This window comes from Oncorhynchus mykiss, chromosome 9 (genome assembly GCF_013265735.2).
Source record: "Oncorhynchus mykiss isolate Arlee chromosome 9, USDA_OmykA_1.1, whole genome shotgun sequence".
In the NCBI taxonomy this organism is placed as follows: domain Eukaryota; kingdom Metazoa; phylum Chordata; class Actinopteri; order Salmoniformes; family Salmonidae; genus Oncorhynchus; species Oncorhynchus mykiss.
Genome location: NC_048573.1, coordinates 48,766,736 through 48,792,702, shown reverse-complemented (window position 1 = coordinate 48,792,702; position 25,967 = coordinate 48,766,736). Strand labels below are relative to the sequence as shown.

The 25,967-nt window shown below is 43.7% G+C and overlaps 2 protein-coding genes across 14 annotated transcripts in view; both read right to left on the bottom strand.

The window, feature by feature from the left end:
- Positions 1–2,957: 2,957 nt before the first annotated feature.
- Positions 2,958–9,747, bottom strand: si:dkey-32e6.3. Its single transcript, XM_021616021.2, has 5 exons — positions 9,092–9,747; positions 8,398–8,792; positions 6,883–7,043; positions 4,467–4,599; positions 2,958–4,333 (listed from the first exon to the last, which is right to left on the bottom strand). The coding sequence occupies exons 1-5, from the start codon at positions 9,405–9,407 to the stop codon at positions 4,136–4,138; spliced, it is 1,203 nt and encodes a 400-aa protein (XP_021471696.1). The 5' UTR covers positions 9,408–9,747; the 3' UTR covers positions 2,958–4,135.
- Positions 9,748–9,963: 216 nt separating this feature from the next.
- The window catches only part of usp19 (ubiquitin specific peptidase 19), a 35,081-nt gene continuing 19,077 nt past the window's right edge, over positions 9,964–25,967 (bottom strand). For 3 of the 13 annotated variants that reach the window (XM_036988212.1, XM_036988213.1, XM_021616018.2), the window contains 20 exons: positions 25,699–25,858; positions 25,526–25,597; positions 25,300–25,415; positions 24,307–24,494; positions 23,932–24,127; positions 23,654–23,787; positions 23,317–23,490; positions 23,098–23,208; positions 22,449–22,559; positions 22,099–22,341; positions 21,868–21,986; positions 21,556–21,699; positions 18,117–18,463; positions 17,859–17,969; positions 17,487–17,730; positions 17,140–17,292; positions 15,605–15,771; positions 14,811–14,986; positions 13,500–13,628; positions 9,964–11,486 (listed from right to left, as the gene is read on the bottom strand). In XM_036988212.1, the coding sequence (XP_036844107.1) occupies positions 11,346–11,486; positions 13,500–13,628; positions 14,811–14,986; positions 15,605–15,771; positions 17,140–17,292; positions 17,487–17,730; positions 17,859–17,969; positions 18,117–18,463; positions 21,556–21,699; positions 21,868–21,986; positions 22,099–22,341; positions 22,449–22,559; positions 23,098–23,208; positions 23,317–23,490; positions 23,654–23,787; positions 23,932–24,127; positions 24,307–24,494; positions 25,300–25,415; positions 25,526–25,597; positions 25,699–25,858 (3,236 nt within the window). In that variant the 3' untranslated portion in view covers positions 9,964–11,345. The remainder of the gene's footprint in view (positions 11,487–13,499; positions 13,629–14,810; positions 14,987–15,604; positions 15,772–17,139; positions 17,293–17,486; positions 17,731–17,858; positions 17,970–18,116; positions 18,464–21,555; positions 21,700–21,867; positions 21,987–22,098; positions 22,342–22,448; positions 22,560–23,097; positions 23,209–23,316; positions 23,491–23,653; positions 23,788–23,931; positions 24,128–24,306; positions 24,495–25,299; positions 25,416–25,525; positions 25,598–25,698; positions 25,859–25,967) is intronic. The other 10 variants (XM_021616012.2, XM_021616010.2, XM_021616013.2 and 7 more) reach the window with 10 other exon arrangements.

The following is a 25,967-nucleotide window of genomic DNA, read 5'->3' as shown; positions in this document are numbered from 1 at the left end:
AGCTGGCTGCATCACTGCTTGGTATGGCAACTGCACTGCCCTCGATCGCATGGTGCTATAGAGGGTGGTACGGACAGCCCAGTACATCATTTGGGGCTCCCTGCCATCCAGGACCTCTGTATCAGGCGTTGTGAAAGAAAGTCCTGAGAAATTGTTAAAGACTCCAGCCACCCAAACCATAGACTGTTCTCTCTGCTTCCGCATGGCAAGCGGTACTGGAGCAACAAACAAGTCTGACACCAACAGGCTCTTGAACAGCTTCTATCCCCAAGCCAAGTAGCTAACTAAATAGCTAACAAAATGGATACAGACGGTCTGCATTAACCCTTCTATTTTTGCTCTGACTCTATGCACTCACAGATTCCTACACACTCCCACCCACACACAATTTGCTCTCTCACACACACACAACACGCACAAACATTCCTACTGACTCTACACACACTCACATACAATCATAATATATACTGCTGCTACTCTGTTTATCATTTATACTGATGCCTAGTCACCCTACCCCTATACATACAGTAACTACCCCTACCACTCCAGTATCCCTGCACATTGTAAATATGGTATTGGAACTGGCCCTGTGTATAGCTACTGACCCTGGAACTGACTGTATATAGCTTACTTACTTTCTTGTGTACTTTTTTTTATAATACTACTGATTACTGCATTGTTGGGAAAGAGCTTGCAAGGTTTTTTCACTGTACTTGCACATGACAATAACTTTAAACGTGAACCTAATGACACTCAAATGAAATGCGTCTCTAAATTCTCTTCCACATGGTAGCTTGTGTCAGTTCCAAACATTTTAAATTGCAAAATTTGTACCATTTCAAACCTAGTGCTAAATAAGCCCCTGTGCATTTTTTATTTGGGCCTAAAATAAACAGCATAAAAGGCAAATCTTTCAAAGGGAAAACATGTACTGTAATGTATGTGATAGGCTATCATGCCATTTAGGTTTTATATTTATAAAGTTAATCTGACACAGGCTACAACTCAAATCTAATGATTTCCCTGGAGACCTTTACCTGGGAGTCAGGAGTTAAATGCAACCTCGTATTGTGAACAGACCATAAACCACAATGAGCTCACTGGACATGCACACTCTACTGTACTCTGAGTGAGGGAGTCTCCCTACTGTACACACTGTTCTGCCCCATTTGGCTTGTAATGAAAGGACATAGCGTTTGCTGCTGCAATCAGGCAACAACAATGTCCATTACATCACATTAGCCAACCCTGTACATATTGTGCTGGAGATCAGAGATGATGATTGGGTAAGCCCAGGCTGAAGAGTCTGCAGAGATAGGACCACAGTATATCTTTCCAGTAACCAGGCAGTCAACTCCACAATAATGTTCCTTTCAGGTTACAAGTGTCCAGTCACATGTAGTGAGCTAACTATGTATTACAATGCCATTACTAATCTGTCTAAACTATTTTCCAGACTAAAATGCTCTAAGAACTATGTTTCACTGGCCTACACACACTTTGTTCCCCAATGTACATTATTCGTGTTCACCATGTAGGCTGTTAATTGATTTTACATGTTCACTTAACTGTATCCAAAAGGCCTGAGGGGAAATCAATAGTGCTTTTAGATGACAGTAATACTCTGATCAATACTTGGTCAGTACACACACACACACACACACATTTTCTTCCACTCATGAGGTTTATTGAACACCACACAAGCTGATTGTTCAGAATGTTCATCATGAAACACTCAAACATCGTCTTACGTCAGGTGGCGTCACGCATACGCGTTACTCGTCCCCCAACTGACACTCAGTGCAGACGATTAGTCACGCTATCTGACGTAAGACAATGACATACAAAAAGACACTAAGTATATTCAGATTCAAGCATTCAGACTGACTTTGTGAGTGCATGATAAGGTAACAGGTCAGTCGGTCCAACAGACAATCTGGCATCTGAATCGATCTCCCATCAAATGTGACTTTGCCTTAGCAACAATGCCCCATGTCTCTTTTTGTATAATTGCAGTCAAAGGCCTGATTGTGCTTTTAAAAGGCGTCTGCATGCTTCCCAGCCAAAACAGTTTGTGCATATATAATGACGGCACTGGGGTGTTTTTGTTCGTTTTGGACATCAATTACGTTTTTTTTTCGGCTGTTCGGACACACAAAACAATGTTCTAGAGGCAAGCCAAAGTCAGTAGCTGAAGTCTACGCCTCTTGGTCGGTGATTGGTCAACTATAGGGACTCTAAGTCTTTGTTGTCATTCAACGAGACGACTCGTTTTCATGAAAAAAATTCTCATTGAAAAATACTGCACCAAACAGTTAAATGTAAAATTGCATGACTAAGATCTCCTTGGCAAAAACATAAAAATGAATGAACGATTTTTTTGAGTTATTCTGACCAGTTTGAGGAAGTATATACACAACTAGTGTCTCAAAATGGACAAAATACTATTGTTGCTTTTTTCAAGCAAAGGTCTTTTAAGGGAGTATGCGAGCACACTCATTCGGTTCTCCAAGCTGAGTTTGGCTAGGTGCTAGCTGAACTGAAGCATGCTGACGCCTTTATCTTCCACAATTTCCCACATCCTGGTGATTGTGATGTGCTACTTTGAAAAGGTGTCTCAAATTTGCAGTAGTCAAACGCCACACTCCCTTCAAGCTTAAAAATATGCTAATATGAATCATTGATTCAACTTATATACTGAGTAAAAAACATTAAGGACACCTGCTCTTTCCATGAGACTGACCAGGTGAATGCTATGATCCCTTATTGATGTAACTTAGGTTAAAGAAGGATTTTTAAGCCTCGAGACAATTGAGACATGGATTGTGTATGTGTGCCATTCAGAGGGTGGTAAAGTGCCTATGAACGGGGTATGGTATTAGATGCCAGGCGCACCATTTGGGTCAAGAACTGCAACGCTGCTGGGTTTTTCCAAGCTCAACAGTTTCTTGTGAGTATCAAGAATGGTCCACCACCCAAAGGACATCCAGAAAATTTGACAACTGTGGGAAGCATTGGCGTTCACATGGGCCAGCATCCCTGTGGAACACTTTTGACACCTTGTAGAGTCCATGCCCCGAGGGAAGGTGTCCTTAGTGTTTTGTACAGTCGGTGTATAGCGCTTTTCTAGACACCCAAAGAGCTTTACATTGTAACGGGGCCACACACCTCATCCACCACTATGACAAACCTTCAAGAGAAAGCGTGACACACATTCCCTGGATATATACTTTTTATCCACATGAGAGCGCTTCAAAGAAAGTAAAGTCATTTTCAGTGCAAATAAACTCCAAACCACATAAACCCAAATTATATTAGGTCAAACTCATCCATTGTTTTGCCATGATAAATAGTCAAACAGTAATACTAAGTGTGGTTAATATTAAAGTAATTTGTCTGTAGACTAGAGTATGGTTTAAGTTGTAACAGTTAGTCTTACTGCTCAACCACACAGCTCTCTCTCTTTGTAATATTAGAAACATTCAAGTATGACCATTCAAGTCTTTTCTGAACACATTTTGGTATACATAAACAATGCCTTTATATCAATTACCATTTTTTTGTTTAAATATATATTAGAATTTAAAAACAGCAACAAAATAATGCCTTCTACATATGCAATATATTGGTTGCCAGTGTCACACACCCTGAGAATATTGACCTTAGAGGACGAGTTGGAGCAACTGCAGGAGCTCCCCTTTACCTTCCACCTCCAGTCTACAGACCTGAGTTGTCCCAACCCCTTCTCACCCTGGACCTCTAGGCTACAGACCTGAGATGTCCCAACCCCTTCTCACCCTGGACCTCTAGGCTACAGACCTGAGTTGTCCCAACCCCTTCTCACCCTAGACCTCCAGTCTACAGACCTGAGTTGTCCCAACACCTTCTCACCCTGGACCTCTGGGCTACAGACCTGAGTTGTCCCAACACCTTCTCACCCTGGACCTCTGGGCTACAGACCTGAGTTGTCCCAACCCCTTCTCACCCTGGACCTCTGGGCTACAGACCTGAGTTGTCCCAACCCCTTCTCACCCTGGACCTCTGGGCTACAGACCTGAGTTGTCCCAACCCCTTCTCACCCTGGACCTCTAGGCTACAGACCTGAGTTGTCCCAACCCCTTCTCACCCTGGACCTCTAGGCTACAGACAAACCACTGTAGCCTGCCCCCTGCTGAAGGTTCCTGTCATAGTTCTCCTGGCAGATGCTGATGCGCTGGGTGAAGTACTCTGGGTTTGAGATGGCCTTGAGCAGGTCGTTCTGGACCAGACAGAGGTCATACAGCTCTGAGGTGGAGGCTGTGCGGGTCTCTGAGCCGTCTCGGTCTAGAAACACCTTCAGAACCATGGAACAAGAACAGAAACATGATATTTAAGGCAAAAAAAATATCGACAAGGGGAAACTAATCCACATCCATATGAGTATGCATAAACCATCCAAAAGCACATTAACCGAAGCAAAAACACACCTTTGGGTGGACAATGGTGTCTTTGTCATTCTGTCGAATGTTGTCATCGATGAAGATGTGCTGGACATCCTGGTCGAAGGGGTCCACCCACAGAGGTTTCCCTCCCAGGATGGAGTAGGTGTTCCTGGCCCACCTACAGATAGAGAGCCCAGTGTCCTGACTAGAGGTTGACCGATTAATCTGAATGGCCAATTAATTAGGGTCGATTTCAAGTTTTCGTAACAATCGGTAATCTGCATTTTTGAACACCGATCACGGCCGATTACATTGCACTCCACAAGGAGACTGCATGGCAGGCTGACTATGTGTTATGTGAGTGCAGCAAGAAGCTAGCTAGCATTAAACGTATCTTATAAAAATAATCAATCTTAACATAATCACTAGTTAACTACACATGGTTAATGTTGATGATATAACTAGTTTATCTAGCTTGTCCTGCGTTGCATATAATCGATGCGGTGCCTGTTAATTTATCATTGAATCACAGCCTTCTTCGACAAACGGGTGATTTAACAAGCGCATTCACGAAAAAAGCACTGTTGTTGCACCAATGTGTACCTAACCATAAACATCAATGCATTTCTTAAAATCAATACACACAAGTATATATTTTTAAACCTGCATATTTAGTTAACATTGCCTGCTAACATGAATTTCTTTTAACTAGGGAAATTGTGTCTCTTCTCTTGCGTTCTGTGCAATAGAGTCAGGCTATATGCAGCAGTTTGGGCCGCCTGGCTCGTTGCAAACTGTGTGAAGACCAACTTCGCCAAACGGGGGATGATTTAACAAAAGCACATTTGCGCAAAAAGCGCAATCGTTGCACGAATGTACCTAAACATAAACATCAATGCCTTTCTTAAAACCTGCATATTTAGTTAAAAGAAATCCAAGTTAGCAGGCAATATTAAACTAGGGATATTGTGTCACTTCTCTTGCGTTAATTGCAGAGTCAGAGTCAGGGTATATGCAACAGTTTGGGCCGCCTGGCTCGTTGCGAACTAATTTGCCAGAATTGTACGTAATTATGACATAACATTGAAGTTACATCAATAATGGATCATAGCATTCACCTGGTCAGTCTGTTATGGAAAGAGCAGGTGTCCTTAATGTTTTTTACTCAGTATATAAGTCGAATCAATGATTCGTATTAGCATATTTTTAAGCTTGAAGGGAGTGCAATGTAACAGGAATATTCAGACTAATGGATGCCACCCGTTAGATAAAATACGGAACGGTTCCGTATTTCACTGAAAGAATAAACGTTTTGTTTTCAAAATGATAGGTCATTAATATGGTCAAATCCGGAAACTAAGGCTCGTATTTCGGTGTGTTATTATGTTATAATTAAGTCTATGATTTGATATTTGATAGAGCAGTCTGACTGAGCGGTGGTAGGCAGCAGCAGGCTCATAAGCATTCATTCAAACAGCACTCTCGTGCGTTTGCCAGCAGCTCTTCCCTGTGCTTCAAGCATTGAGCTGTTTATGACTTCAAGCCTATCAACTCCCGAGATTAGGCTGGTGTAACCGATGTGAAATGGCTAGCTAGTTAGCGGGGTGCGCGCTAATAGCGTTTCAATCGGTGACGTAACTCGCTCTGAGACCTTGAAGTAGTTGCCGCGGCTTTTGTGGAGCGATGGGTAACGATGCTTCGAGGGTGGCTGTTGTCGATTTGTTCCTGGTTCGAGCCCAGGTAGTGGCGGGGAGAGGGACGGAAGCTATACTGTTACACTGGCAATACTAAAGTGCCTATAAGAACATCCAATAGTCAAAGGTATATGAAAAACAAATGGTATAGAGAGAAATAGTCCTATAATTCCTATAATAACCTCAACCTAAAACTTCTTACCTGGGAATATTGAAGACTCGTGTTAAAAGGAACCACCAGCTTTCCTATGTTCTCATGTTCTGAGCAAGGAACTTAAACGTTAGCTTTCTTTACATGGCACATTTTGCACTTTTACTTTCTTCTCCAACACTTTGTTTTTGCATTATTTAATTGAACATGTTTCATTATTTATTTGAGGCTAAATTGATTTTATTGATGTATTATATTAAGTTAAAATAAAAGTGTTAATCGTATTGTTGTAATTGTCATTATTACAAATAAATAAATAAATAAAATCGTCCGATTAATCGGTATCGGCTATTTTTGGTCCTCCAATAATTGGTATCGGCGTTGAAAAATCCTAATCGGTCGACCTCTAGTCATGACTACATCAACGAGACTGAAACTTTCACTGAGGACAATACAGAAAGAACTTCTCCATTAAAACTCAAACTTGGACTAAATTACTTATTGAAAGATGGATTTATGAGCTTGCCCGAAAACTAGGGCACCTCCAATACTCGAGTGCCTTCATTGGTGTGATTAGGCTAGCCACTAGTCTTTTGGGAAAAAAAAGTCCACCTACCAGTCAAAATGGTCCTGGAAGCCCCCCAGGCACTGGACAGAGCTGAGGTACTGGTACAGGGCTCGCTCCCCGTCACGGGTCGACAGACGCTCCTCTGCCCGGGTCAGGACCGCCCCCTTCTTACTGCAGCGGATCTGGCCTGGCGTCTCATTCACACTCAGCTGGGGAGGGAGCAGAAAGAACACAGCTGGCTTTAGCATCTTATCTCTCTCTGACCAGCAGCGTATTAGAGATGTATCAGGTATCAGGTATCTAGCAGAAATGATGGAAATCCTCTAATTCAGCATAGCTATCATTTTAGAATCAGAGGAAACAATTAAGCTTACAGGTCATGCAAGTTCCAAACCTGCTAAATCAAATTATCTTCTTTCACAATCAATCTCTTCACCCTCAATCTCTGTGCCTTACACAAATAGCCCTTGACAGGAGACAGTTTGAATAAGTCATCATCTGGATGCTTCTTTTTTTTATTGCAGCTAACTGTGTGCCGTAGCAGCCTTTGAGCCTCCTCCTAGCAGAAATCGATGTGTTCTGCTCCAGTAAACGAACTGGTACAAGATCACACTGAGGGGGCTGAGAAGAGACTGCAGGCACACTCTATACCCAGGGGAGTCGCACCACCCACCCTACATCTTACTGTGAATGACTTTCTGAACAGGGCACTGTTCCAACATCTGGGAACAAGTTTACAGATCAGATTTTTGACCCCTATATCCCACTGCCACAACCTCACAAACACACACACACAAGCCCAGATGCGCACACACACTAACTGTAGTCTTTCAGATGAAACAGACTTGGCCCAAGCTTAAAAATGGGTCTATAATTGTGATTGCGGTTGACCTCTTCAAATCAGGCAGAGGAGGAAGAACATAATTTCTCTCAAAGGACTATGACTCACTCTCAGTAGCACATCCACCTGTAACAGGGTGTCACCCTCTCAATGACAAGCTGCAACAGAGAGCAGCCCACAATGAGTAATGATTGCAAGTACTGGGCTATTGGCAGGTTAGCTAACAGTAGTGATTATGATAAGAGCAATGTGCCCATTTAATATGGTAGCCTGTGAGTAAGAGCTTGGTAAAATGCCAGCACAACAGTCATTATTGCTATTGTCCTAGTGACACCACATCCAGCATCACACCCACAACCCAAAGCACTCATCAAAATGGTCAAAGACTCCAGTCACCCAAGTCACAGATATAGACTCTCTGCTACCGCACAGCAAGCGGTACCGGAGCGCCAAGTCTAGGTTCAAAAGGTTCCTTAACAGCTTCTACCCCCAAGCCATAAGAACAATTAATCAAATGGCCACTATTTGCATTGACCCCCCTTTTAGTTTTTTTCACTGATGCTACTTGCTGTTTATTATGCATAGTCACTTTAACCATACCTACATGTACAAATTACCTCAACTACCCTGTACCCCACCACATTGACTCGGTACCGGTATCCCCTGTATATAGCCTCATCATTGTTATTTTATTGTCACTTTTATTTTTTACTTTAATTTACCTTAAGTGCTGGAAGGTCAGGGAAGAGTGGGTGGGAGCCCTGAGTGAGGGCACGGGACACTGCAGACAGCACGCGGGGAAGGTCAGAGCCAAAAGTGCGGAACAGGATAGCAAAGTCCCTCCCTTCCGTCACCAGGTCTTTCAGTAGCTGGAAGAAGGAGGGCAAGATCCAGTGGTACAGCTGCCCATCCTCCCCCTTCACAGCCAGCTCCTTGTCCCCCTTCAGCTCCTTCGGCCATCGCAGCATCGCCAGGTGCTCATCCAGCACGCCCCGGAACCGCCGACCTGCAGTGGAGCTGGTGAAACCTGCCACCCGGCCAAACTGGGAGTAGTAGCTGACAGCGCCCTCACATGGTGGAAGTAGGGAAGGTGAGTCACTCATCCACATCCACTTACCTACAGAGCAGATAAAGAAGCAGGTGTTAAGCAATTGCACACAACAATGACATCACCATGGCAGGTAGGCACAGTAATGACTCCACTTATTGAATTCTCATGTCATTTATAGAAAAAGGATAGAGGTGTGCCACTACATTGTAAGTGGTGCATTTGCTCCTTGAGAAATATGTTGTTTAATTTTCATAGACCACTACTTCAAATAAAAAACTGTCTACATGTAGGAACTAAGTGACCTTTTAGACTGAGGTCGCCTGGCCACTCAGAGGCTTGTTACTTATATTGCAACCTGGTCTTACCTTGTTTACTCATTTGTCCCCATGTCACTGTGGAAATAAAGTAATCCAAAGCTGCAATAGTTCCTTGACTTGTCACAGCATCAGACACCAAGATGGTGTTATTGAGGTCAACGTGAAGGACAAGCTTTTTCTTCTTTACACACAACCCATGAGGGACAGACACTGTTCGGGCTTCTTCAGTGGCACAGCAATCGTTCGCATTTCCTTTGGAGTGTGGAGTCGGGTGCTTATCTGTCGCCGGGTCATGTCCATTACGACTGTCCTCATTGTTTAGAGAAGCTGAGGGATGATCACCTGTCTTATCGCAGTATGCCATTATGTGGCTCCACTCTCGAATTATCGGTTGTGGAAACCTGATTTTCTTTGACTAACGTTGGCTTGCTAACCAAGTTGTCATTGATAATAGCCAGAGGGTTAAGGCAAGTGACTGAAACCAGAACCTCTTCGTCCACAACAGTAGCTGTATTTGTAGCTAACTAGCTACATGGCTATAAGACAGCTATTACACTTGTCAAAACAGGTTCTTTTTGCAAAACATATTTTAAAAGAGCTGTCTAAGTTGGTACAACTAGTCACATATAAATACCACACTCCGGCTTTTCCGTCGACGTCAGAAAATGTTTTTTTACTTCCTTATTCTTTAACGCCGTTTCTTCTTCTCTTACTGTAGTGTGGCGTCTGCAAGTAAATACAGTAAGAAGCGCCATCTAGAGGAGCAGTGCAGGTTGGAGTACCAACAACTTCACAAAACATACACATACTGAGGCTAAAAAGAAATATCTGATTTGGTGAAAAATGAAACGTTCCCAAACTATTCTCTGCCAGGAAACTTCATTCACGTTACTACTGAATCAGTGTGTACACAAACAACCTTTTAGCGCTTCTCAAAAAAGGGTTTTATTTATATTAAACCATTTATTATATTCACAGCAGCATTCTCATTAATCCCGACTTTATATATGCAGTCCATTACAAAGGAAGGGAGGAGAGGGGTGTACAAGACAGTCCACTCAAACAGAAATAAAGATATGTAGCAGGAGAGGTAACCGCATTCTATTCTAGTGCTACTGTGTATCAACATGCACATTTCAGTGTATATCAAGCCGGTATCTTGCCAAAAATTGCATCCACAGGATTGGATAATTTACCAAGTAAAAATAAAATAAATCTAAAGGAAAGCAACTAAATCCAGGTGAGTATGAAAGTAGTAAACAGAAAGACAGTAACTTGTTAAAAACTTAAAATGGTAGACTCTGTGAAATGACGTGGCCATAAGCAGCACCAGAGAGATGAGCGAGATGCAACACTTTAGTATTTATTAGGGACCCCACCATGCAACACTTTGCTCTCACACGGTCACACTGTATCTGCACGGGTTCGCTTCAGGCTGTTCACAGTGTGGTAGCCAAGGCCCCAAAACAGCAGAGAAACTTAGCCTAGTGCGGCCACACTCAGTTTCAGAATTAGACCCACTATGCCATTTACTCTCTGCATCTGTCACACCGCTGAGTCTACCTTAAATTTCTGCACCGTCACACTTTTACATCAATTGCTACAATTTCAACCCAGTTTACAGAATCCAACAGAAATTACAAAACACATCAGACCAGGCAATACCTCAATGAGAAGTATCAAATAAAAACAAATGCTTACACACACATCTCCCATCCTCCCACCTCACGGTTTCCCCTCATTCACAACAGGTTGTTGTTCTGGGGGGGAAATTAGTTTGGTGTTGGCGACTTCCCTTTGTGACCTCTGAGCCAAAGCATGATCATGGGATAAATAGGTGTCATTTAAAGTGGCATTTTAGGGGATACCCAAACAAAGGTGCATTCTATCAGCCAACAATGGGCTGCAACCCAGAGGCTCTAGGACAACAGGGGGGTGGAGGCTTTTGTTGTATGTGCAAACATGCCATTTGTATGCGTGTGTGCGCTTAGTATGTGTAAGGAAATACATTGCATGGATATTACTACATATACAGTATGAGTTGGTCTGGATCGGTTGTTGTGTAAATACAGATGAACGTGGAAAATGTGTGAGTCTGTGGGTCTGTCCACCGCATCTGTGGTGACGGGTACATGTGCTGGTCTTTCGGCCACAGAACCAGTTCTTTAATTTCTAGCATTGCACCAGTGAGGGACACCCTAAAGATGCCGAGTTAATTAGTAAGCACTGAAGTGTCTTTTACTGAGGAGAATATTTCCACAACTGGAACTTTACGCCGTGTCGGTGGCGCCTCAGCTATGCCCTAGTCCACCTCCTCCATGTTGCTGTAGGACGGAGTAGCACATTCTCCAGAGTGTGCAAACAGCTCAGAGGTCACTTCTGGGATCAGCGGAGGGGGTCCTTCAGGGTCCAGGTCTGTCCCAAAGAGGGCCTGGCTAGAGGCCTGTAAAATAAACCAGTGTAAATCAATCATGCCTTTTCTGGACCAGCTCCCTGACAGGAAGACCAGACCTGTCTGTAAACAATGCAAAAGCAAAAACACTGGACTGACAGTCTGACCACTCCTTGCAGCAAAAATAAAAGCTGGGAAAACATAATTTCCCTGTTTGAAATAATATCTGAAAGATTCCCGACAGTAACTGATTGAAAAATAATATTAATTAACACAGCATAAGGTTGACAATTTAAGTGCTTGTTTATTGGAGCATCATTGAGATTGAAGTACCTGAACACATTTCTGGGGAAATGCATTTCTTTTTAAATAATAGCAACTATTCCAATGACAGAGCGCTCTTAAAAGGAAAAATCTACCTAAAATCTTTTGGTATTTATTTCATTCGTCCATTGTTGATATAGTCCCAAAATGTTTTGCATGTCAGCGATTACATTTTCAAGATGCATCTTTCAAAATACAGCCAGTATAATTCATTGTAAGAATGAGATGAAATACATACTGCATACCATCACGGTTGCATAAATCAATGTATATGTGCCCGGACACATACTGGGAATTTAAAGCAGATATAGTGACTAGACTCAGCTCTGAAAACACACCTACAAGGGAGAGACATGACAGAATGCACTGTGAAATCCCTAAGACTTGAACATATCACTACAACACTGTTACAGGGCGTAGTCTATATACCAGCAGCACCGATAATCATGAAACGTTGGAGCAACTTATATTGAGAGACGGACAGCCTCTGTCCTAGTGTCATTAAATCCCTGCTAAGCTAGGAACTGTTTAAACTGTACATTAGTGCACTTTAGAGGGTGCTTCTCAAACAGTCATACAGCTCGGACATAGCTAGCTACTTCACCAAAGTGTGATGCAAAGCAGCACATTAAAAAGGTTGCTTCTGCTTTAATGGCTTTCATGAAACAAAGAGAAAACAGTTCCAATACAAGTATGACAGGGATAAGTCAAATTAAATGGGCAGAAATAAACAAACCTGCTGAATTAAGAGCTGTTGACTACATAAAATCTAAAATAATCAGCAACGTGACAAACAGGAAAAAGCTAAGGCATTTAATAGCTTAGTGAGTCTATAACACTATTCATTGAGAAGGCAAAAACACAATGTTAACTGTCTTCAGGCTACAGTACAAAGTCATGATTGTTCAAGCAAGCAGATATCGCCAACATACAAATGACCAGGGTGGTGTTAAGGAGGACATTTCTGAGTGCAGTTCTACCCCTTATTATTACAGTAGTACTTCAACGCTATAGCCTTCAAGTCATCTCAGCAGCATTACTTGTGCAAAAGATGGGCCTATCCATTTCTAAATGTGCATTTCATATTTTAGTACAAAAAAAACCTACATGGTGAGAGACTTGGGAGGAACACAAATAAATGGGAGAGTACAGTTGAGACCTGTTTTGGTATGTTGAACTAGAATATAGGGTAGTTTAGAAGGGCCTAAATGATGGACTGCAGTACGCAACAAAAAAAGTCAACTAGGCAAAGCCATGCTGAGCAAAGTAACTATTTTGTTTAATTGAATCTTTATTTAACTAGGCAAGTCAGTTAAGAACAAATTCTAGTAGCAGCTCAGTCGGTTTCTCTTTAACGATGCATAGAATTGATTAAAGGATATGTGTATATGTTATTAAAGGATATGTTTGTTTAATTTCAAAGTGTTTAGCAGAATGTTAATTTATAGGCCATCTACAAATACTAAACAATAAAAAATATATATAAATAATGGCATAGACAATTTAAAGTGCAATAAATTTGACTTAATTTCTCAGTGTATAAGCTTTCATGTGCATCTGTATTGGGGTGTGTATGTAATGGGGTGTGAGACTGGCCACTTAGCCCCAGTTGGCTCAGTAGAGCAGGGGGTAGATCAGGTCCAGGAACAACGCTAGCAGAGCAGCCAAGGTGCCCAGGACCAAATATCGTACGCAGTCATCATCGGAATAATCTGAGATCCTTTGGCGCCGCCGTCGCACCTGCCCCTCCACCCCCTCCTCCTCCCTCCTCCTGGCTGCTCTTCTCCCCAGGCTGGTGCGGAACAGGCCCCGGGGGCCCTCTTCAAGACCCTCTTCTTCCTCCTCCAGTTCCTGCCATATTAGAGAGGCCTGCGATGGCGGAAACCTGTGTCAGCTTCTGGGAAAGGCTTGGTTCTAAAGCACAGTCCCCTCACCACAGCCAGACTTCCAGGGGCAGGGGTCGGCAACAGGTGGTTTCTTTTGGCCACCCAAAGGGGAGGGGGGGAATTCAGCATAATCAATGATTGAAATGATTGTTTGAAAAGAACAATCTCTTTGTGGACTTAGTTGTAGTCAATTTGCTTTGTAAATTATGTTCCGGCCCCCCGACCATCCACTTTGTCAAAAATCGTCCAGCAGCTGAATGGAGTTGCCTACCCCTGCCATAGGGTCAAGGACAAGCCAGACTCTTTCAAGGAATACATTACTGCGGTTCTGACTAATTAACCAAGACGCCCCTCACTCATTCACATGGCATACACAGCATGAGGACAGCTCAGAGCGATGTGAGAGGGGTGCTTTTCTCATAAGAGTTAGCCAATAGATTAATTAAATCACACATATTTAGACAGATTCCAACCCCCCAATATAAACTAATGAGTTCAAGAGAAAATGTACCATACACCCAATCTTTCTCATAGGCATGAACAGACCACTTGCACAAAAGTTTGATTTGATGGTGAATACACACAGCCCCAACTTATTAATTCTGGCAATTAATTTCTTTTTCAGCATTTGGACAGAATACAATACATCTTAAATGCCAATACAGATCAGACCAAAGAGTCAGGAGAAAGCCAATGTCTGTCACTTCAAAATTGTGCATAGGACAATAAGTTGTTAGTGTGAACAGATTTTTCTCCAAGCACCTATTCAACTTAGAAACAGCTGATCTTGTATCAAACACTTTTGATGAACAAACCAATGGCCTTGAGAGCAATGAAATTAGATTAAACCTCTTGCTCTCATCCATAGCTTTAGAAGCAGACACACACATTATCCCCTTGGCATCGGAGATCATTTCTCTAAAAGGACCACAAGCAAGCGATCAAATATCTCCCCATGAAGAGGAATAGATTAACACAGTACTACATTTCTTACTCAAGTGGTGAACATGTAATAAAAAAATGTTGGAAAAAAATGACAATATACCCCAAGAAAGTTTAATTGAATATACTCCTGCTGCACTACACCTTGAAGATGCTCTCCTCCTACCACCATATAATGGATCCTGGGGAGGGGTCTCTGAAAGGTAAAGATGGGCACTCTCACCTGGCTGGCGGTGGCTCCTGCAGCGGTGGGGGACTCGACCCCGAGGGGCCCTAGGAAGCGAGGTGGTCGTTCCACGGGGGAGTTGCGGCGGCGGTAGAACAGCACGTAGGCGTAGCGTGTCACCACCTGGTTCTCCTCAACTGTCGTCACTGTGCTGTCATCAAACAGACGCCAGCCTGGGCAAGAGAAAGGACGAAGAGTTTAGTTTAGTTCTCCCCCCCAAGTACATTAGTATGAACAAAACACAAGAAACATATGTTTAAACCAATGTTTGCCATGGACAGAAATACAATATACACCGAGTATACAGTACCAAACATTAGGTACACCTTCCTAGCAGAGTTGCACCCCCCTTTTGCTCTCAGAACAGCCTCAATTCATCAGGGCATGGACTCTAAATGGTGTTCCACAGGGATGCTGGCCCATGTTTACTCCAATTCTCCAATTCCCATAGTTGTGTCAAGTTGGCTGGATGTCCTTTGGATCGTGGACCATTCTTGATACACACGAGAAACTGTTGAGCTTGAAAAAACCCAGCAGCGTTGCAGTTCTTGACACAAACCGGTGCGCCTGGCACCTACCCTGTTCAAAGGCACTTAAATCTTTTCTCTTGCCCCTTCATGTCTCAAGGCTTAAAAATCCTTCTTTAACCTGTCTCCTCCCCTTCATCGACACTGATTTAAGTGGATTTAACAGGTGGTCTGAGTATCCCTCACCTGGTCTGAGTATACACTGAGAATTTGTTGTATCCTCAGTGTATACTAATGTGAAGCCTATTTCAGTCAACCACTCACCGACATCACTGCGCTGGCTGTTCTGGGCACTGGGCAGGCGTGCGTAGGCTGTGTAGTGACCTCCGATCATACCCCCGTAGTGATTAATGACAGCATAGAGGTCATAGATTGGCGGCTGCTGCATGTCATCCTTCTGACCAATACAGAACTTACTGAGGTCCAGGTTCCTGAAAGACAAGAAAACATGCCGTGAAACCTTGTCGTATGAGGGAATTCAACCCAAGTCATCGAGTGGTGTGAAGGGTAGTATAAAGGGTGTGATATATTAAAGGGATAGTTCACCCAAATTACACAATTATATATCGGTTTCTTACCCTGTAATCTATAGACAAGGTATGACAGCAATCCATGCTTTGGTTTAGTTTCCCTGGCACCGTTTCCACGTGCTAAAGTTTTAGCATTTGTGGCACAAATCCCATTCAAGTCATGGGACAGATGAGAGCATTTTTTTATGCATTATCTTCAAATAATCTCTCCACAATCAATGAGACACTTTTGGATGATTTAGACATGAGCAAAAAATGCTAGTAGCAGTCCCACGGCTTGAATGGGATTCGTGCCACAAATGCTAAAACGTTAGCGTGTGGAAACAGTGCCAGAAAACTAAACCAAAGCATGGATTGCTGTAATACCTTGTCCATAGACTGCTTACAGGGAAATTATATAAATATCTTGGAATTTTAATTGATGACGGCCTCTCTTTTAAATTGCATATTCAACAACGTACAAAAAAAATTGAAGCTGAAATTGGGATTTTAATTTAGGAATAAGGCCTATTTTTATTTTGAAGCCAGGAGGCGGCTAGTACCAGCTACATTTATGCCTTTACTAGACTATGGGGATATTTTATATACGAATGCTTCCGCTCAGTGTTTGAGATCAATTGACACTCTTTACCATGGCACTTTGAGATTTATTTTAAACTGCAAAATCCTTACGCACCACCTCACTTCGTATACCAGGGTTGGCTGGCCTTCTCTAGTCACTCGTAGGCTCAGTCACTGGTATACTTTTATTTACAAAGCCATTTTGAATTTACTACCTTATTATTGTCCAGAAATGTGGTGGGTACTCTCTTCGTTCGCTGTACTTTATCCTGCTCACTGTTCCAAATGTCTGAACTGAATTTGGTAAAAGGGCTTTTATGTACTCTGCGCCATCGTCTTGGAACACCTTACAAAATACTTTTAAACTGGAAGAACTTGTCCCGATTGGTGTTTTTAAATCACTGATGAAGGATTTTGAGGCTGATTCCCTGACCTGTCAATGTTTTTAATTTGCTGTTTTATACTCTTGTGAATTCAATGGTTTTTACTAGATTACTTGTCGTTTTTTCATGTTGTCTGTCTGTAATCATTTGTAATGACTTGGTGCTGCCTATCTTGGCCAGGGCGCTCTTGAAAAAGAGATTTTAATCTCAATGAGCCCTTCCTGGTTAAATAAAGGTTAAATAAAATAAATAAAAAAGGAAACCAATGAGTAATTTTGTTATTTGGGTGAACTGACACTTTAACGTCTGTGCATGTCATTTTTACCTGACAGGGAAGTCGACCATGTCGTTGATCTTGTCCCTCCAGATGAAGCTGCGGAAGGAGAAGCGCTTGAGCTGGATGATGAGGACGTTGGGCAGACGCCACAGCAGCAGCTGCTTGGAGGCTTCCCTGTGCTGCTGGCACTTTGGACAGTACCTGAGAGAGAGAGAGAGAGAGAGAGAGAGGAGCGGGAGAGTTCCTGTTAGCTTTGTAATCCATCAAAACAATTGCGAAATCAGTAAGAGAACAATGACGATGTTCACTGTGCATCATCGCTTTATGTGACTGTAGGGCCACATTTGAGTATGTGCGCGTGTTAGTGTATGTTGATATGTGTGTGTTGTTCCTACCATGCCTCCTCTGGTGCCAGCACTTCAGGCCTAGTGAAGAGGTTAAGGCACTGCTCCAGGGTGAAGTGTCCAGCCCTGGCCGTCTCACTGACCGACCCAGGGTCCTCCTTAAAGTCCAGCTCCTTGGACCGGACCAGCACATACTCCTTGAGACGCTCGTTGTTCTTCCACACTAGTGCCAGGGTGGATTCGTCAGGGAGGTCCAGAACAGCCTCTTCTGGAGGAGGGACAGACATGACAAACACTGAAAAATACATATTGTAAACGGAATAATGTTGAATAATACACAGCAGATCAATGCGTTTCTGCTTTGTCTTACATTAGGAGTAAAGGATGGGTATGGGATAGTGACCTATCAGGCCCTTGTCTTACCCCTTTCCTCCAGTTTCTGCTCCTTGCTGTTGGAGTCGAGGATGGAGATGTAGAACTGAGAAGCGTGGCTGGATGCAGATTCTGATGGTTGCTGGTAGCCTGTCACTGCAGCTAGACACACAAACAGTAGAAAACACAGTCACAAATCACAGAGTGACAGGATCAATGAAAGATATCTATGGTCAGGTGAAAAATCGCATGGAAAAAGTGGAAGTTAAAAACAATATTATCGATAACTCAATGACAGACAATGCTTGCCTTTACCTTCTGGCCTGACAGCCTTCTCACAGGAGGTCTCCTTCTCTCCCTCGGGGTCCTGGGAGCAGGAGGAGGGCTCAGAGAAGCCAGAGTCTATGGTGCGGGTGGAGAGGGCGTCTGGATCTCCGGCTGGGTGTGCTGAAGCCTGGGCTGTTTCTAATGGAGACTCAGGGACCAGAAAGGGGCTCTCCTGATCAGAGTCCCCCACCCCACCGCCCCTAGCTTCATCCCCTGGCCCCACACCATCATGGGTCTCTGCTGGAGGGGGGAGGTCAACACGGCACTGGGTGCCCTCTGGGGACGTTCTGCCAGACTGGAAGGGAGGCTGGAACACGTTCACTGAATACCTACACAGAGAGATGGGGAAAGGGGTGTGAACATAGGAATCAGTGACAGTCCAACAATGACAAAATTAGCATGTTGTATTGACTAGGGATGTGACAAATTTAAAAATGTTAAATGTTTAAACTGCCATTTTTGCATTATTTAACCGCCTAGAGTTGACCTCCATGCCCCCGCTGAAATCTAATTAGCATAATAAAAATATGTCTGATTAAGCTAGAGGTATGTTTTTGTATGGGCTCATCTAAAAACGGTACCGCCAATCAACCTGTCTGCAGCATCCGAACAGTTTGGCTACACACTAATAGGACCCCTCTATGGAAATCAGACTGACGAACGCGCGTACATGTCGGTTGTTTTGCTTTAGGACCCCCAAAGTCTCACAAAACTCATCTGTAGGTAGCCCGGTACCACGGATTACAAAGGGAAAACCAGACACGTCGCAGACTCCGACATCTTCCTCCTGGACAAGCTAAACACATTCTTTGCCCGCTTTGATGAAAACACAGTGCCACCGACGCGGCCCGCTCCCGAGGACTGTGGGCTGTCATTCTCCGTGGCCGACTTGACTAAGCCATCGGAGTGTTTAGGGACATATTCAATCTCTTCCTATCCCAGTCTGCTGTCCCCACTTCAAAATGTCCACCACTGTTCCTGTACCCAAGAAAGCAAAGGTAACTCAACTAAATTACTATCGCCCCATAGTACTCACCTCTGTCATCACGAAGTGCTTTGAGAGGCAAGGATCATATCACCTCTACCTTAATCCATAGACCCACTTCAATTTGCATACCGCCCCAATAGATCCAAAGACTACGCAATCGCCATCACACTGCCCAATCCCATCTGGACAAGAATGCTGTTCATGGACTATAGCTTAGCATTCAACACCATACTACCCTCCAAGCTCATCATTAAGCTTGGGGCCCAAGGTCTGAACCCCGCCCTGCACAAATGGGTCCTGGACTTCCTGACAGGGCACCCATAGGTGGTGAAGGTTGGAAACAACACCTCCACTTCGCTGATCCTCAACACAGGGGCACCCTCCTGTACTCCCTGTTCACCCATTACTGCGTGGCCAAGCACACCTCCAACTCAATCGTCAAGTATGCAGACGACACAACAGTAGCAGGCCTGATTTCCAACAATGACGAGACAGCCTACAGGGAGGTGAGGGCCCTGGGAGTGTAGTGCCAGGAAAATAACCTCTCACTCAACGCCAACAAAACAGCAGAGGGAGTACCCCCCTGTCCACATCGATGGGGCCGCAGTGGAAAATGTGGAACGCTTCCGTGGCGTACACATCCCTGACAATCTGAAATGGTCCACTCACACAAACAGTGTGGTAAAGAACGCACAACAGCACCTCTAACCTCTGGAGGCTGAAGAAATTCACCTTAGCCCCTAAGACCCTCACAAACTTTTACAGATGCACCATTGACAGCATCTGTCGGCTGTATCACCACCTGGTTTCTTTTACTTTGAGATGTGTATTGTTAGATACTACTGCCCTGTTGGAGCTTGGAACACAAGCGCTTCGCTATATCTGCAATAAAACCTGCTGAATATGTGTATGTGATCAATAACATTTTATATGGATTTACTAGTTAAAACATTTCATGGAAGTATATATGGAAGTAGTTTGGTGCCAAAACAATTGGTTAAATATGGAGTAGAAAATGAACAATTCCAGACAATTAAAAAATATATATATATTTTTTTATATACACTAGAGTCAAAAGTTTGGACACAACGACTCAAAGGTTTTTCAATATTTTTTCTACATTGTAGAATAATAGTGAAGACATCAAAACAAAGAAATAAAAAATCATGTAGTGACCAAAAAAAGTGTTAGATGTAAATATATTTTATATTTGAGATTCTTCACAGTAGCCACCCTTTGCCTTGATGACAGCTTTGCACACTCTTGGCATTCTCTGAACCAGCATGGCTACCACAGCATTCTGACATCCCATCTGGTTTGCACTTAGTGAGACTATCATTTGTTTTTCAGCAGGACAATGACCCAATACACATCCAGGCTGTGTAAGGGCTATTTGACCAAGGAGGAGAGTGATGAGTGCTGCATCAGATCACCTGGCCTCCACAATCACCTGACCAAATTGAGATCGTTTGGGATTTTGTCTGTCATATTTGAAGTGTATCTATGATCTATGATGAAAATTACAGGCCTCATCTTTTTAAGTGGGAGAACTTACACAATTGGTGGCTGACTAAATACTTTTTTGCCCCACTGTAGGCAGACTTTACGAGGCTTTAAAAAAATATATAGTGTGTCATTTTGTGTAAATATATGCAAAATATGCATCAGTCATACATACATGAAGGGTTTTTTAAATAATTCCATGAAATGACAATATTTTGATAAAATGATCTGTAAAAGCCTGACCATTGATTGTCTTATCACAAAAGCATTCTGCCTTGAAGCAATGTGTTAAAAACGGATTCCCATAATAAGCAAATTAGCGCATATTTAAGGGAAGTTTGTCTCATTTGCATAAAACTTTGCATAAAACAATAATATATTGTATTTGTGTATACTTTCAACTGGTAAAGATTCAGTCTGATGAGAGTAAAGGAAAAAAAATCCCTATTAGCCTATGGTGCCTGGCCTTAACACTTTTTTGGCTACTACATGATTGCATGTTGATTTATTTCATAGTTTATGTCTTCACTATTATTCTACAATGTATTGCCATACAGAACTTCAATGCTGTCGCTTCACTGTCTAACTCTCTGCCATTCTTCCAACTTAACGATGAAGTGCGGATCGCTTTCTATCCCTGGCAACTATTAACAACGATGGACATGCTTTCTATCCCTGGTAACTCATTTGAAAGATGCATATCTTCTCCTACTAACATACAGCATTGTTGTGTTAGGCATTTCTTACGATGTACATATGATGATAATCGGGACCTGTTAATGGTATTTTGCAATAACTGCACTGTGATTTTATTTTTCTTTCTTTCTTCAAATTAATTTAAATGTCACACCCCCAGTATTGGCATATATATTTGGTTTTATAAAGAGCAGCATTCATATCATCCATCGACTGGGGAGATCCCAGTGGTACCTTGAGTATCCTTCCAGCAGCTGGGACAGACGGGCGTAGGTGAGTCTGGACTCAGGGACGCTGACCAGGAAAGGAAGCCCCACGTTCTCCATGTTGGGGTGACACAGACTCTTGTGGTTGGACCAGTGATTTTTCTGGCAAGCCCTGAAACATGAAGAAAAAAAGTTTGGTTTTTCATGAGTTAGGAATCATTTAGGAGACAAAGGGAAATAGTTGTGAAATAGTTATCCTGTGTCATTGTGTTTTTATTGGTAGAGAAACTCAATTGCCTCGCAACATTAGTGCCAGCTGACATTTAGTGTGTTGACTCACTGATTGCAGTAGCCCACGCGGTAGCAGCGGGTGCAGCGTTTCAGCTTCTCCTCCTCTGAGAGGGGAGGCTTCAGGCAGGCAGCACACTTCGAGATGGGGATACTGGGGACCTGAGGCCTCTGGAGGGGGGACAGACACACAGATGTGACTTAAACACAGATACTAGGTACTTCTGTCATAGTTACGTATGGCTTAAAATAGGAAGGCTAGGGAATTGAAGGTTCCGTTTACCTGCTGGACTCTGAGCACCACCACCCTCTCCTTGGCCAGCTCTTTAGATAGCACCTCAAAGCAGAAGAGCATGTCTGAGGAGGAGACCGTGTCCAGGGAGTGGGAGGGAAGGAAAATCCTGTGGAAGCGACTCTTCACCACCTCTGCCAGTCTCAGGTTCTCTGCCTTGATCCTCACACTCCGAGAGATCGACTCCAAGACCTCGGCTGTGCTCGAGTTCTCTTTACTCACACTCACCAGGAACTGACACACACAAGGTACGAGAATCAGAGTAAAAAGAGAGTAATGAAATAAATCTGTAAAATAAAATAAACTGAAACCATCTGAACAAAACAAACAACTCATCTTACCTTGATGGGTTTCTTATGAGGCTCTTTAGCAAAGTAGAACACGGTGAGGACCTTCTGCTTCTGGGGCAGGGGCACGGGCAGGTAGAGGAAGGGGTCAAAAGTTATGGAAACCTTGAGAGAGGGAAAGGAGAAAGACATCTGACCTTTACAAAACATACAGGTCAGAACAGTAGCACTGTGAATTAGATTACTGAGTTTTAGTGCTCCCTATCGCACCACTGAAGAAATAAGTTAGTTCCACTCTGCCACACAGCCAGCCAGCCATCCACACAGTAAATGCTTCTGATGGGTCCATTTCCTCTATTATTAAATCAGGTTTTCCTGCATCTCAGCCTGATAGCCAGGCCCCCCGAGTCTCTCATTATCTGCATCATATTAAAACTGCCACTATCACGGTGCCTTAGGAGCAGACATGCCTAAAACAACAGTCAGGGTATGTATTCAGGAGTGGACGGTCGCAGCAACAGAGGTACTATAGTATCATCCCTGTGAGTTTGAGTGATGACTAACAAAAAAATATTTGAGTGAAGACTAACAAAAAAAATCCCATCTCCAGCCTCAATACGAAACACACTTCAATACAAACACCTAGATATGTTCAGACAGGTGAGTGTTGCTTGGGAATTGCAATAATTCCTCTGTCTCTTACCTTGGAGCACATAGGGCAGACAAGCTTGGACTTGTACTGGCCCTGGAAGAGGTCCACAATGAACGAATCGTTCCTCATCTTGTGCCTCTGCCACGCCTCCTCCGCCACCACCTATTACGTCACAACCACACCATCATGTCATTTTCCAGGACAATTGAACTCAAGGGAACAGTGACACAGCAGACATCAATGTGGATATGCGAATGGTGCTGCTCGAACCTCTATTTCACCCACCTCGTCCAGCCGTCCGTCTGAGTCCACCGTCTCTGTGTAGGGCTTGTTCTGGATGCGGTTCAGGTCCTCATGGAGACCATCCAGGAGGAAGGCCATGAACTCTTGGGCATCGTGCTGGGCATAGCCTGTGAACTGGCTGGCCTTACTGGCCACGATCGCCTGGGGGATAAAAGATAAAACATCAAGTTGAGAAGACTAAAGGGAGAGGCTGTACTAAACCCGAATACTGCCGGTGTTAATCCATGTAGAAGGCATGATGGTGTGGTGGTTAAAATAACAGGAGGGGGTTAAAGATGGGACTCTCAAAAGAGTGGATTGTCACCTTTAACTTGGAGGGCTGGAAAGCATGGTGGGTACCCTTCCACAGAGCCCGCAGCAGCACAGCGAACCCGATGGCCAGCCGACCACCCGTCCCCAATGGGTTATTACAGTTGATCTCAGTTTCAAACGCCCGGTCTGCACATAGGGGGAAGAGAACACAGTTCATTGTTTAATATCAATCTACAGCAACATATACTATCTCCATATGCACATTACAAGATATATTTCATAAAAGTAAAATGTGATCAACTTAAAGAATGAAGAGTAGGGAAGACTGACCATGAAAGTAGTCCCTGAGTTCACGGGTGTTTGACAGAGACTGGATGACGCTGTTCATGAAGCATGTGTTGCCCAGGTTGACCAGGCCTGTGAAGCCTGGCACACACACCTTCTCCTCCTCCTCCTCCTCAACACTGCGCTCGCTGCCAGCAGGAGGCGCGTGGGTCATGGGCTGGACCATACACGTGGGCTTGGGCTGAGGGGGAGAGGCCGAGAAACAAAGGGATGAAATACCAACCTTCAAGGCTCAAAGGATAGCGTGATAAAGAAAACAAATTCCTTCCCCCTACTCATTTCCAAATCACCACCTCAATCACTTCAAACAGTTTCCCTTTTTGGCCCATTCTCTCACCATCTCGTCCTTGTCCAACTCACCGTGACTGCAGGCTCCTGTTTGATAGGGGCATGGTCTGAGACGGTACGGGCGGACACATTGTCCAGGCCTCCGTCTTCTGCCCGGGGGGGCTCCTCCTTGGCAGGGAGGGTGTGCTGGCTGCTGCCCGGCTGACTAGTCTGAGATGACGGCCCGGAGGGCACAGCAACCTTGGCGCCCCCCACTGCACCTTAAACAGAGGGGGATGGAGCTTGTGGTCAACGACAAACGACTGTCAGGACCAAGAGAAGAACAATTGCATACGGCCGATGAACTGAGTATTCATTCATCGAAGTACAAACATTATATTGTCTGCTTGCTGTGTATAGATAAGACAACTTGTACAAGTACCACCAACTGCATCTAGGCCTACTAGTATTGTAAACTATATCAAAATATACCAGTGCCAGCACAACAACAGATATTAGAAGTTAAGGACATAGAGCAACACTGCAGTGCCTAGGCTAAGACACCCAGAGACCCGTTGGGTTGGGAGAGCAGCAGACGGGACTGAGGCACACATATTGAGTTACTGGATTAGTTTCAGTGCTCAGATTCCTGTCTGGAAGTGCTGTCTTGAGTGTACACACCCACACGCCTGCCTATCACCCTAATGAACACACAGTCAGGCATGGCACACATACCCATATAGACACAAGGTCCACACACAAATCCTGGTATCAACCCTCCCATGTAATTCACATGCTTACAGACATATCAGGATGAGCCTTAATGCTTTACTAGAATATTGGTTCAACTGAAAACGTATCCGTGTGCTTTCCAAAACAGCGATATAAAGTAAGTCAGTGAATACATTTGTGTGGAAGTAATTTTGTAACAACATAAAGTACTGTAAGTCAGTGAATAAATGTGTGTGAAAGTAACGGTGTGTAATGTTTATAAGGGATGCTATATTTCAAACTGTGTGATAGCTAGTGTAATAGATGTGTGTATAGTGGTTGCAGTGTGCAGTAGAAGCCAGGCAGCAGGAAGACCTTGTGTAGCGGGGGCCTCTAGGCCCCCCCAGCGCTGGCTGTGTCTCTTCTTCAGAGTGATGTCTATCCGGGACGGGGTGAAGGAGTACGTAGACTGCTCAGGCTGGATGAGGTTCCTGCAACATTGGATCACCGCTTGTGAAAGTCATGATCTCATTGAGAGCCAAGGGCCCAATTCACATATCAATAGAAACTCCACACACCAAATTCAACTTAAAAGTCTTACCTGAGTTTGACTTGCCACTTAAAAACTGTATTCGCTCCACAGTCCGCATGAAGGCGCAAGAAATTTGCATCGCTGTTAGAAAGGGAAGATAATTCAGTAAACCAGAAATGCCACTAAAATCCCATTAAATTTGCAAAGGCCACAGAGGTGAAAAGTCAGAAGGACCAAGTTACCTGGTCTGGAAGAGTAGGGTGAAGTCCTGTTCTCTGAAGATCACCCTGGCCGTCTCTCTGCAGATGCTCTTCATGTAAACGTTGACCACCATTAGGTCTGTGCCTTTCTCGTACGAGTCGTTCTTCACAAAATTGAGGTTCACCATTGGCTCTGGAACTGCTAAAAGATAACCGCAGGCAGGCTACGTTTCAGATCACTTCGGACCTCAAGCCTCAGTCCAGAATTTATCCTCACTGCAACTGATCTGTCCATTTCACTTACAAACCAC